This window comes from Lipotes vexillifer, unplaced genomic scaffold (assembly GCF_000442215.2).
Source record: "Lipotes vexillifer unplaced genomic scaffold, Lipotes_vexillifer_v1.1 scaffold110, whole genome shotgun sequence".
Classification (NCBI taxonomy): domain Eukaryota; kingdom Metazoa; phylum Chordata; class Mammalia; order Artiodactyla; family Lipotidae; genus Lipotes; species Lipotes vexillifer.
The window spans coordinates 719,469-733,252 of NW_006791887.1; the positions used below are offsets into that span (position 1 = coordinate 719,469).

General features: G+C 42.0%; 1 protein-coding gene across 3 annotated transcripts in view; it reads left to right on the forward strand.

Moving 5' to 3' along the window:
• The window catches only part of ACO1 (aconitase 1), a 61,381-nt gene that overhangs the window by 8,763 nt on the left and 38,834 nt on the right, over positions 1 to 13,784 (forward strand). For all 3 annotated transcript variants that reach the window (XM_007464931.1, XM_007464932.1, XM_007464930.1), the window contains exon 2: positions 12,739 to 12,857. In XM_007464931.1, the coding sequence (XP_007464993.1) occupies positions 12,761 to 12,857 (97 nt within the window). In that variant the 5' untranslated portion in view covers positions 12,739 to 12,760. The remainder of the gene's footprint in view (positions 1 to 12,738; positions 12,858 to 13,784) is intronic.

The window sequence follows — 13,784 nt, forward strand, 5'->3', positions numbered from 1 at the left end:
AATTTGAGTTAGAAAAGTTTGTTACCAAGGATCTACGAAATGAGTTTGGAGCTTGAGGAAATCACGCCACTCTTAAAGGATGGCTATCGACCAGGCCTGCTCTGTAATGCTAGTAACAACTACAGTTGCTGCCCCCTCGCACCCCCTACTCTCAGGACTTAGATGCAGTAGGACTTCGGGTCTCTGCAGGCATCATTTTTGAAGCCCTGCTGGCAATGGTGGGTTGCTGCAGGGTAGGGGACCCACATTCTGAGAAAGGGCTGAGGACTGGCCTTAAAGAGGAGAGGATGGGGCTTCCCTGGTGGCGCAGTGGTTGAAGAGTCCGCCTGCCGATGCAGGGGACGCGGGTTCGTGCCTCGGTCCCGGAAGATCCCACATGCAGCGGAGCGGCTGGGCCCGTGAGCCATGGCCGCTGAGCCTCCGCGTCCGGAGCCTGTGCTCCGCAACGGGAGAGGCCACAGCAGTGAGAGGCCCGCGTACAGCAAAAAAAATAAAAAATAGAAAAAAAAGAGGAGAGGATGAGGTCAGGAACTGAGGAGTGGCCAGGACACCTGGTTCTGAGGGGGTCCTGCCCTGCTTCTTCCTTTACTTTCTGGACAAATGTTTCATGACCCCACAATGACTTTCCTTTCTCAGTGCATCTCCGGAATAATAAATCTGAAGTTCAGCAAGACTTTTTGTGAAACTCTGTTTATATTAGCTCATAGTGATACCAGAAAATAAAGGTAACTATTTCTATTCTTTGGAGTTTGTGCTACTGCAGTTAATTTAAAATGAGCTTAAAGGATGTGTCAGGCAAGTTTTCTCTTTTGGGAATTTCATATGATGTTGTGCTGTCTTGGCCACTGAGCCCAGCACAGTGCTGGGGCAGGGGCTGCTTGATCAGACAGTGCCGTAGTCACGGCTCTGGTCCTCCAAATCCTGACCATTACCTTTGGTAGTGGCTATGCACATCTGCTGAGTGAGTCATGATCATTTTTATGATACATCCTGAAAATTCCCAGTGTTACTTAATGAGGTTCAGGGAAACAGAAGGGTTAGATTTCAGGAAGTAGCTACTTTTTAAATGACAACCTAATGTTTTCATATTATGAGTTAATATCTTACCAAACCTAAATTCTGATGTTGGAAATGTACGATTTAAACCAAGTATAAAGTTAGGAGAGTACTTTGTAGTTTGTCCTTAGTCAGAGTTCCTACAGTAGCTGACTCTGCTACTCCCCACCTCAATCTTTTCCTTTTCTGCCCTCGCTCACTCTGCTCTGGCCTCCTTGCCTTCCCTCAGACCCACCTCAGGACCTTTGCACATGATCTGACCCCTCCTCAAGATTGCGCTGAGCTTGCCCCCTCACTTCCTTCAAGCTTGTTCTCAAGTGGCTCCATATCAGTGAGGCCTTCTTTGATCTCCTGATACCCTTCATGGCCGACACTCCTTAGTGCCCTGTCCTGCTTTATCCACAGAACTGGTCACAGTCTGACGTTCTGCTTCTATGTTTGTTTATTGTTTAGTCTATCTACCTCCACTGAAATGGAAGCACCATGAGGGGGCTTTGTCAGTTTCGTTCCCGGGTTCATCCCTGGTGCCTAATACAGTTCCCGGCACATATTACGCAGTTAACATAAATATGTGTTGAACAAATGAATGAATGAAACAGAATTTTTTCACCCAGATGGGACTTTTTAGATCATCAAGTAACCTTATGTTACAGACTGGGAAACTGAGGCACAGAAAGGTTATGTGGCTTATTCGGAATGAAACTGAATCATTTAAAAACTGTTATAGCTCTTTTTAGAACTCTAGGAATATATGTGGAGCATTCTGGTCAGTGGTCCAGGATAAGACAAAAGAGTTAGTGAAAACAGACTGATAACTTAAAATTTTAGCAAAAAGTGACAAGTTATTGTGTGATGGCAAAGTTTTTTGAAAGCAGAGTCTTGTTGACTTTTGTGGTGTAAAGTGCACTTTGCATTAATTAGTGCCCAAGAAAAATGTGTTGATGGATTTGGTTATACTGTCATAAAGTCATTCTTTCTCTAAGACCCTCCTTCTGCACTGAGACAGGAGGGACAGGGGCAAGGCACAACCTTTAAAAGAATGACGTATCCTGAGGATACGACAAAAACTCTTAAAACCAACTAGGTCCAAGATGGCAGAAGATTTAACTTCCCGTAGACCTTGAGCCTCATTATACACTCATTGTAATATATTAGCATATGCTAAACAACACACAGACAGGCACCATGACAGTTCTGAGGCCAACCATGAAAGGCCAAAAGGTGGGTGGTGCCCTAATTCCTGGAAATCCCCACCCCCTCTCCAAGATAGAATATTCCGCTCATTAGCTATGAAATTGCCCAGGGCATAGAAACTAACCAGCCCCACATTTCAGGGGCTGCTCTCACTTTCCAAGAGGACCCCACCCCTGGGGCTGCTTCTTTCTGTGGTGTACTTCTGTAAATAAACCCACTTTCACTTTACTATGGCTCACTCACTTGGCCAGCCATCCCAAGGACTCTAGGCCTGGGACATGACCATTCTCTCATGCCCCATTTTTCCTACAACAGTACTACTCTTTTTCTGTGTTTTTTTTTTTTTTCCTTTCTTTCTTTTTCATTCTCTCCCAAAATAGACAATTGCACTTATGGCTTTAAAATTCTTTTGGTTATAAGTATCACATTTAAGAGATTTTTGTGTTGTTTTTGGTGTGTGTGTATTTTTTTTTTTAATACTTTTATGAACAGCTAAGAAGATCAAAGAAGTGACTTGGTCTCTGGGAAAATTCAGAGCTATTCAGCTATTCCATTTTTCCAGATGCGTCTGCATCAAATAAAGCAAAGAACTAATATTTCTAGCTCTCTGCTTTGTAAAAGAACCGAGTTGACAAGCCATGGTGGTTTGAGGGCCTGAATGGTTCTGACCTCAATCTTGTTTATAGACATCCTTGGAATCTCACTTTTGACAAAAAGTTTATAAATAGCATGATGTTTAGATACACAACAGTTTGGGAGTGGGACCAATTAATTTCTCTTTAAACAGAAAAAAATGAAGCACAGCTAATCTTTTTAGTGAACTGAAGTAAACCCTAAAAGATGCAGTGATACTGCTTTAACTTTGGAGTTGGAAGCCATGAAAATTCAGGGAGGGTATATTTAGGAAAATGTGAGAAGAGAGGAAGAGAGGTGGGTAAACCACATGAATACAGAAGAAACCTCTTTCGTTTTTAGCATAGATTTAAAAAAAATCTACTCTTGTGTGTCTTTAGATATCCTAAATAAACAATTCTGAGGGCGTGTTGTCTGTACTTTAGACCACAGAGCAGTGATTCTCAACTAATCACCTGAAGGCTCTGTCAAACTATCCAAACTCTCCAGGAAACTGATTACACACAATCTCCACCCCACCCCCCAACTTTATTCTCCCCATCCCATTACTGAGGGGAATTCTGCTGCCCAGGGTTACGCCTGTCCTCTGCTCTTTCCCACTGATGCGTGGAAATCCTGTGGTTGGTGGTAGGGCCCATTCATATGCATGCCTCTTTCTCTTTTATAAGACAACCTAAGAAGATTCAACTCCGACAGCATAAGCAGCTAAATCTTAGATTTATATACTCCAAAGGCTGGAAAAACACCCAAAAACATGACTCTTATTTTATCTGATCGTTGGCATTTAGCTAAAATCAGTCCACTATTCCAGATATCTCTACAAATCTGGCTGTACCAAACAGGCATCATGACTGTCAGCTGGGGTATAGTCCCAGGCAATCCTCTAGCAGGAGCAGTGATTTAGCACTGTACTATCCATATGCTGTATTCAGGCTCCCTCACAAAACCCATTTGTAAGACTGCTGCCTGGGCTTGGAAATGGTCTGGGTTACAGGTAACAAAGCTCACTGACCCCAGTGGGGATTCTGCCTGTGAGGTAAGCTAATTGGTCACTTACTTTGCTATAACCAACTAGGTTCACAGTGCACCTGAGCACGGGATCAAACTGTGCATTAGATTTTAGGGCTCCCTTCAGGTAAAGGGGAATCTTACAGACTGCAAGTCTCAAGATCAGGTAGAGGCCACAGGCAGTCCTTGCCTCTCCAGGACTACAGAGCTGAGTCTCATCCACAGGAATAGTGCAGTGAAGTCCCCTCGGAGATGAGAACATTTGGTCACCAGAGGCCATCTTAGCGACCCTCCGTTTGCCCTTTCTGGCAGACAGGGAGTTTACAAAAGAAATTCAGATTCTAACAGAGGGATGGAAAGGTATTCACCTTCACTAGCAATTAGAGAAATGCCCAAGGTTAGCTTTTTAATCCAAGGTTAGCTTTTTAATCTCTCAATTTGGCAAAAGGTAAAGACCAATTATGTTGCCTGGTTTAGGCACCTTCATTTACTCACTGCTTCAGAGAAGGGTCATAAAATTGGTACAGCCATTCCCTGGCAACCTGGTGATGTGCAACCCAATGGAGATATCAAATCCTTTCACCCAGCTGTCCTACTTCTAGGAACTGAAAGCTACGAGTTTATTTTAAGGAAATGGATTAAGGACCTATTGGAAGAAATGTATACAAAAGTTGCAAGCGGTATTTGAATGTTAGTACTTGGAAACAACCTATGTATTTTAATAATAAGAGATTTAAATAAATTATATATCTGATAGATTTTTATGGTGTAGTTAAAAGTGATATAAAATATCACATGATGGCTCTATAAAGATGTTTGTGGTCTACTGCTGAGTGGAAAAAAAAGCAACTTACAAAACAATGTGAGGTCTAATCATTTTTTTTAAATCCAAGTACATTTAAAAGTCATGTTAAATGAAACTCCAAACCATGGTATAACAGATGACTTTTTCTTCTTTTTGTTCACTTGCATTTTCTTTTTGTGTGTGTGTGTGTGTGAGTTGTATGTGTGTTTTTTTAAATTAGGTTCTACCTCTATACATTAGTGCGATCTGATCATACAGTATTTGTCTTTTTCTGACTCATTTCACTTAGCATAATGTCTTCAAAGTCCATGTTGTCACAAATGGTAGGATTACCTCATTTTTTATAGCTGATTAATAGTGTTTCCACAATGAGCATCTATTTTTAAAATTTTCTTTTAGGGACCTCCCTGGTGGTCCAGAGGCTAAGACTCCGTGCTCCCAATGCAAGGGGCCCGGGTTTGATCCCTAGTCAGAGAACTAGATCCCACATGCATGCTGCAACTAAGAGTTCGCATGCCACAACTAAAGCTCACACATGCTGCAACTAAAGATTACACATGCCACAACGGAGATCCCAGGTGCCCCAACTAAGGCCCAGCACAGCCTAAATAGATAAATGAATACATAAAAATTTTGTTTTTAAAATTTTCTTTTAATGTATTTTTCTGATCTTTTTTCTAAGTATTGTTTTAAATTGAAGTGTAGTTGATTTATAACATTATATAAGTTTCAGGTGTACAATATAGTGATTCACAATTTCTAAAGATTATACTCCATTTATACTTATTATAAAATATTGGCTATATTCCCTGTGCTGTACAGTATATCCTTGTAGCTTGTTTATTTTATACATAGTAGTTTATACCTCAAAGACCCTTACCCCTGTCTTGCCCTCTTCCCTTCCCTCTCCCCACTGGTAACCACTAATTTATACTCTATATCTGTGAGTCTTTTTTTATACTCACTAATTTGTTTTATTTTTTAGATTCCACATAGGTTATAACAGGTCTCATTTTTTAATTGAGTTGTTTTTTTTGGTATTGAATTGTATGAACTGTTTATATATTTTGGATATGAACTAATCCCTTATTGGTCATACCATTTGCAAATATTTTCTTCCATTCTATAGGTTGTCATTTTGTTTTGTTCATGTTTTCCTTTGCTTTGCAAAAGCTTTAAAGATTAATTAGGTCCCATTTGTTTATTTTTGCTTTTGTTCCCTTTGCTTTAGGAGACAGGTCCAAAAAAATATTGCTATGACTTATGTCAAAGAATGTTCCATCTACGTTTTCTTCTAGGAGTTTTATGGTTTCTGGTCTTACATTTAGGTCTTTAGTCCATTTTGAGTTTATTTTTGTATATGGTGTTAGAAAATGTTCTAATGTCATTCTTTTACATGTAGCTGTCCAGTTTTCCCAGCACCACTTTTTGAAGAGACTGTCTTTTCTCCATTGCATATTCTTGCCTCCTTTGTTGTAGATTAATTGACCATAAGTATGTGAATTTATTTCTGGGCTCTATAGTCTGTCCCATTGATCTAAGTGTCTGTTCTGTGCTGTTTCTGTTTTGTTATATTCATTCATTTGTTTTATTCTTTAGATTCCACAGGTGAGTGATAACCTTTCTCTGTCTGATTTATTTCACCAAGCATAATACCCCCCAAGTCCAGTTGTTACAAATGGCAAAATTTCATTCTTTCTTATGGCTGAGTACTATTTCATTGTATATATATACACCACATCTTCTTTATCCATTCATCTGTTGATGGACACTTAGCTTGCTTCCATATCTTGGCTACTGTAAAGAATGCTGCTTTGAACATCGGGATGCATGTATCTCTTCAGATAAGTGTTTTCGTTTTCCTCGGATATATACACGGCAGTGGAATTGCTGGATCATGTGGTTGTTCTGTTTATAGTTTTCTGAGAACCTCCATACTCTTTTCCACAGTCGTTGCATCAACTGACACCAGTAGCATACGAGGGTCCCCTTTTCTCCACATCCTCGCCAACATTTGTTTTTTGTGGTCTTCTTCATGGTAGCCATTCTGACAGGTGTGAGACTGTGGTTTTCATTTGCAAAACCACTGACATTGTGGTTTGCATTTCTCTGACGATTAGCAATGTTGAACATCTTTTCATGTGCCTGTTGGCAATCTATGTATCTTAACTTTACTCTGTATCTTTCTTTTTTGTGTTCATTTGCATATGAATGGTATGTGGGTCTGATATTTACATCAACAGAATTGATTTGTCATTCCTCTGCCTCTCTTGGAATAAACTAGTCATCAAGAGCAGTTAAAAATTTAACCACAGGTTGTTTTCCCAAAGTTTAGCTGTCAGTCAGTTCTCTGGAATTTTGAACCACGGAAGGTTCAGTGAATGATTATAGAACTAACTCACAAAAGTGCCAGAAGACTGTGATACGCCTAAGTAGTACTTTTTTCAACTCTACTTACGAAGGATTTTAAGGTGTTTTTGTTTGTTTGTTTCCCCTGCCAGAAATTTGCTTTTTCACTGGAGGGAAAATCAGCTATATTTTCTCCTGGTACTACCACTTATAATCCTGTGACCCCAGGCCATCAACTTCTTTTTAGGGCCTCTATTTCCTCATCAGGGGAATGTTGGTCCCCTGATGTAGTCCTAGGTAAGGTTCTTTAAGGTAGACTCACCATTCTCTGATTTATCTCATTACCTCCCTAGCATCTAAGATCAAAGTGTCCCTAGCCTGTGGTGATGGATCAATGCCAAGCCACACATGTACAAGTGAAGGTGCCTCTCCAAGTCACATGCCAGTGTCCTAAATTGAGGCCAAAGGTCAGTTGGCAGCAACACTGTCTGTGGCTGGAGAGGATCCCCAGCACTGAACTCCCTCAATCTTTTTTACTGGGAGCATACTTCATGTGTTAAGTGTCTCAGATCTGCCTGCCTGTGCCTACTATTTAGTATTTTTAGTAATTTACTTAAAAAATCTGGTGTCCAGCACTCCCTTCCCCACCCCTACTCTTCGATGCACAAAATGTATCTGTAAGGATCATGCCAAGTCACCCAGCTGGTATTTCAGGATGGGTTAGCTTTGAGAGACACTGTTTCGCTACCAAATAATTATCTTTTCTTTCCGAATGTGAACAGATGTAGTGAAGGATTTCAGAGATGGTGCAAGTGTCTCTTTTTGGATTCCTTTTCTTTTAGAACTGTCCATGGGTCCCACTTGATTCAGAGGCCAGGCAGATACCAGCAGTCCTAGCCTTCTCAACACAAGTGTTCAGGAAGGGCAAGTTCTGAATGAGCTGTAAACTCGCTGCTTAAAAGATATCATTTCCCCTTCTTTCCTTTTTTTTTTCTTTTTTTTTCCTTTGCCTCCATGCAGTACCACCTTATTCTGTGAAACACAAGAGGCAGCAACCCGAACATATTTCCATGCATACTAATTCTTCCCTCTTCCAGAAGAGAAAAAACCTAGGATGACGCTCCATCCTCTCCCCCCAGATCCTCTCTGTTTGCTCATTCCTCTCTTTTATTAGTATTGAATGGGGATTAGACAAAACAGAAAAAAGGGCAGGAACAATGCAGATAAAGGAATTGAAACAGTGGGGTCTGTGCTTTCTGTGGTTGTGTAAGTAGACAGGATTCCTTGGCCAGTTGGTGGTGTTTCTAGCAAAATCACAGATCTTGGGATAATTTGGGGTAATACTCAAGGTTTGGGGATGGGCTAGGATTCTGGCCAGGGTAAGGCAGACCTAGGTACATTCAGAATGCCTAGATTCTACTTTGGATCTGGATTGTTCCCAAACCAAAGATCTTTCCCCTCACACCCTCCTTGGCATGTGGTTGTTTTGGCTCCCTCTTGGGATTACTAAAGCACTGGGAACTCCTGTAAGGTCATTTGAAACTAGAGTGATAGAATGAATGAAACTGTGAAGTGGCTCTGATTTCCAGAACCCAACAGGCTTATAAGGGGGTGGGGGGGTGGGGGGAAGGTCCATTTCCCAACTTCCAAGCAAAACCAGCTTGGGGTTGCAAAAACACAGCTGCTGTTGCTTTCCACTGACCTGTGGCTCAGAGTGGCAAGGGACATGTGACAATCAATGCCTGGCTCAGGCCACTGTGCTGGGTGACTTCTAGAAAGAAGGAAAGGCAACTCTAGTATTCAAAACTGCCTCTTGTAGGAGGATTTCTCAGGCCCATGCGTCTCCTGGCTCTTTCAGCTCTGGGGGTTGGTAGGTGACCTCCAGCCAGCGCCATCTTCAAACCAGGAGTTGCCACACCTGGAGAGGCAGCCCCAAGGGGCTGGTGGAAAAAGCCAGAGTTCAAAGCCTAGCTCTGCCTCTTACTGGATGTATGCCCTGAGGCGAGTTTTTCCATCTCTCTGAGCTGCAGTTTTCTCAGCTGTAAAATGGGAGTAATGATAGGCTGGAATTTACAGAGATGTTGCCAGAGTTACAGAAGATGGTATGAAGCACTTGGCACGCGCTGATACTTAGTAATTAGTCACTGGCTCTTCTCTCTCCTAACTTCTGCAAGTAAAATTTCCTTCATTTATATAGTGAAACTACACAATTATCTAGTCTCTAAGGAAAAAAGGAGGCAGATGGAGAGTGCTTTATACAACACATTTTCTACAAGAGCCATACTGGTCACTATATCCATCCTGAAATACCAGCTGGCTTTGTAGGGTGGTAGGAACAGAAGGAATCGTGTAAGGCTTCCAAAGTTCTGCCAGGGCATTTATAAGGTATGGGTAAGCAAACTGACACGTTGTGTCCTGTGTCCTCACTGCATCATGGCACATATGGGTACAATATGGCAACTGGTTTAACCATAGAATTTTGGCAAACTGAGCCCCTTTAGGGATGATTCAGTGACTTAAGGCTTTTGAAAGATATGAACAGCCCACCGTGCCCAGTTCAGCGAGGGGTTCCCACCACTTCCAGCGTTTCCTGCCTGAGTTTCCTCTCTGTAGTTACCTCCCATTCCTCCAAAACATCTGCCAGGCTAAGTTAGACCACAGGTCAGGTAGTGCCCTCAGGCGTGTTTGGTTTGGCCATTGTGCTGCAGGCCCACTCAGTAGTTTAGAAAAATCTAGTTACTGACATTTATAAATCAAGAATGTTCGTGTAGAAATCCAGATTGCCAGCCTCGCTTGAAAACTTGGCTCTGTCCACACTGGGCTGGCATATTCCAGCATGCAGCCCACAGCTGGAGCCAAGTGGCTGCTGCTCCCTTAGCTGGGCAAACGTTGCCCAGGCTGCCAGGCCCCTGCGCTGCCTGCTTCACTTGCTCAGGCCCCCTTCCTGAACCGTGTGGTATTTTGGTTGCGATTCACTCCCCCTCTCAAACATATACTTCCCATGGTATCTCCCTGCTTTCTGAATCAAGTGTACCTTCTTCACCTGGCCCTCCACGGTGTCCAGCAATGATTCTCAAACTGGACACGTGCTAGAGACACCTGGGAGATTGTCGAATTCCTGGCGCCTCCCCAAGTCCCTTCTGATTCAGTAGCTCAGCGGTGGGACTCGGGAGCCTATTTTTAACAAGAAAGAGCTCCAGGTAATTCTACTGCAGATGATCTAGGGCACGCCCCAGCATCCTGCGCTAGGCTTTCTTTAGTTTCAGTTCTGGAATTCCTAGAGAAGTCAGTTGGCCTTCCCTCTCCCCGACCAAATGGCAGCTCCTGCAAAAACCACGTGGGACTAGGGGAAAGAGGCGATTCCTAGTAAAAAGGCGCTCGGCAGACCACCGCACTCTTCCTTCTCATTCTCTCACGCCTGTTGCCGGTGCCCGGCTCATCCCATTGTCTCTGCACTCGTAACTCCAGGAAGGCAGGGGTTGCTTCTCACTCAGCTGCCTCTCCCCAGAACTGCCTGGCACTAGACTTTAGACACAGTGGGTGTGCTCATCATCTATCTCTTTTAAGTTTTTAACTAGTTTTCAAACAGTTATATTTGTACAGTTAAAAATGCAAATAATACCAAACGATATACAATGAAGCTGAGTCTTTCTCCCCAATCCTGACTTCGAGGCCTCTGTGCCTCTTAAAGGGACCAGTCTCTTTTGTGTCTCAACGAAGACATGGGCCTGTCTATGGAGACAAGGCCCACTTGTCACTTTTTATCCCCACAAACAGTTGTTTTCTGTACAAACGGTCCTCGACTCACAGTGGTTTGACTTACAATTTTTTGACCACTTTGGTGCAAAAGCGATAGGCATTCAGTAGAAACACACTTTGAATTTTGAATTTTGATCTTTTCCCGGCCTGGTGGTATGCGGTACAATACTCTCTTGTGACAAGTCCCAGTCAGCCACACGATCAGGAGGATGAACAACCGACACCCTTACAACCATTCTGTACCCAGACAACTACCCTGTTTTTCATTTTCAGTACAGTATTCAATAAATTACATGAGATATTCAGCACTTCGTTATAAAATAGGCTCTTTGTTAGATGATCTTGCCCAAATGTAAGCTAATGTAAGTGTTCTGAGAATATTTGAGGTAGGCTAGGCTAAGCTGTGATGTTCAGTAGCTTACTATATTAAATGCCTTTCAACTTACGATATTTTCAGTTTACAACGGGTTTATCAGGGTGTTATCCAATCATAAGTTGAGTAAGATATTGTACTTTGTTTTCATTTTATAGTAATATGTTGATCATTCCATATCAGTCATCCCCAAAATAGGTTTTATGAATATTTATTCACAAAAACCTTGGATTAGATAGGGGAATGTTACTATTATTATCTTAAAATTAAGACTGTTGGAGAATGGATCGATTAAAAGATTTTTGCCCAAGGGGTAGGACTAGAAAGCAAGTCTTCCGACTTCCACCCCGGAATGTTTTGCTCTAAGTTATATAGTTAAGTTATTTGAAATCGCTGTTTATCTGTGTGGTGGAGGCCAGGAACAGTGTCCTTTCTTGTTCATCACTTATAATTTATAAAAAGAGAGAGGGCGGGCTTCCCTGGTGGCGCAGTGCTTGAGAGTCCGCCTGCCGATGCAGGAGACGCGGGTTCGTGCCCCGTTTCGGGAAGATCCCACATGCCGCGGAGCGGCTGGGCCCGTGAGCCATGGCCACGGAGCCGGCGCGTCCGGAGCCTGTGCTCCGCAACGAGAGAGGCCACAACACTGAGAGGCCCCCGTACCACAAAAAAAAAAAAAAAAAAAGAGAGAGAGAGGGTTCCGCTGGTGGCGCAGTGGTTGAGAGTCCGTCCCCCTGCCGATGCAGGGGACGCAGGTTCATGCCCCAGTCCGGGAGGATCCCACATGCTGCGGAGCGGCTGGGCCCGTGAGCCATGGCCGCTGAGCCTACGCATCCGGAGCCTGTGCTCTGCAACGGGAGAGGCCACAACACTGAGAGGCCCACGTACCACAAAAAAAAAAAAAATTCTGCCCAGAGGTGGGGTAGAGGGTCCTCTCCTAACATATCTGTGGAGTTTGGGCCTTTATGCCACCACAGTGTACCTTAAAGATTACCTGATGTGAACTCACTCTTGCTACCAACTCAAAAGTGAGTTGGGAAGACTTCCAACTAACAGGTTTATTTAAAACGCTGCAGAGACAGTTACAACAGAAAACAGCTGCTTTCAAGTCCACTCTTCCAGAGTTCGAGTTTTATACGATTGCACAATGTCACCTGCTCCAGACCTCTTAACCTCCTATCAAGCAAAACACGAGTCCAGCTCAGAGGTCTGTTCACATATTCGAGATTTACCATGCAACACACCCGTCATTTCCCTTCTTCCTCATGACTTATCAGTGCAAGAATTTTAGAAAGTTGTATACAGATAAGGCAAAAGAAGTTTGGAATTGTATGCGCTCTTGAGAGGTGAATCCTAGCCTTCACAAATAGCTTCACAGAGCCCACTTTCTTTGCTAAGGATATCATTTTTTTATTCATTTATGTCCCACCTTTCCCCTACTCTGAGAAGATAAGTGATTTCTTGAAGTGAATGTGTATCATAATCGTTAAAGAGGGCAAACACTCATTGAATAAATAAGGTCCAGCTTTGAGAGTAGAAATTAAATGTTCTCTGTCCTTTTCAGGGACACGTGGCTATCAGGAATAATGAGCAACCCATTTGCACAGCTCGCTGAGCCTTTGGATCCTGCACAACCAGGAAAGAAATTCTTCAATTTGAATAAATTGGAGGATTCAAGATATGGTAGGTACATGGCTCTATGATGTAAGTGCTCTGATAGTAATTGGAATATCATATGCATAATAAGTAAGCTACTTAATAAATTAGGCTTTAGGAGAGTTGGAAGAGGGAGTAGCAGAGATGGCTGAATGGTCTTGGGTTAACCATACAAATACACACCTTTCTTACACTGCTCGTTTTCAAGTAGATAATAATGATTATATATATGTAACATTTACATAACATTTAGTATAGAGAGTGTTTGTACATATATATTGTTTAATCTGAATAACAACCCTATCATGTTATGTTTAAAAACATAAGAAGTCCTGAGGAAGCTGAGGCCCAGAGAGAGTAAATGATATGATTAAATAACAACTATTGTAGGTAGCAGAAGAGGATGAAAACACAAGCCTTTTTTATTCCAACTCCTATGCTTTTCTACCTTTGTAGTCTTGCCTTTTCTGGATAATACTGGTAAATAATTCTCATGTATCCGGATGGACCATTTCTTTTATAAACAAAATAACTTTTCTTAATGAATTACCATTGTTTTATTCTAGAAAACACAGTTACCAATGACCATACTACATGGTGTTTAGGGGTTCATTTCCTTTGAAAGATGTATCTGTCTATTCTTTAGTCTTATTATAATAATTGTAAAGGGGTTATTTTCTCATTTCTTAAACACTAGGTTTCATAAGAAATACTACTGTGTGTATACTTGCTAACAGTAATACAGTAAATTATCTAGACTGATGTCTTTTGTGATGACTTAAGGGAAATTCTGTTACTGGATTCCAAGGCTAGGCAACCATTTATTATGAAAGATTTAACTGTAATATTTTCTTTTTGCCTAGGCTGTTGGTATTTTCTAGTACTGAATGTCTTCTAAATGCATTCAATAGTCATATTTTAAACTGTTGAGATCAGTTTAAATTTACTCTCTTT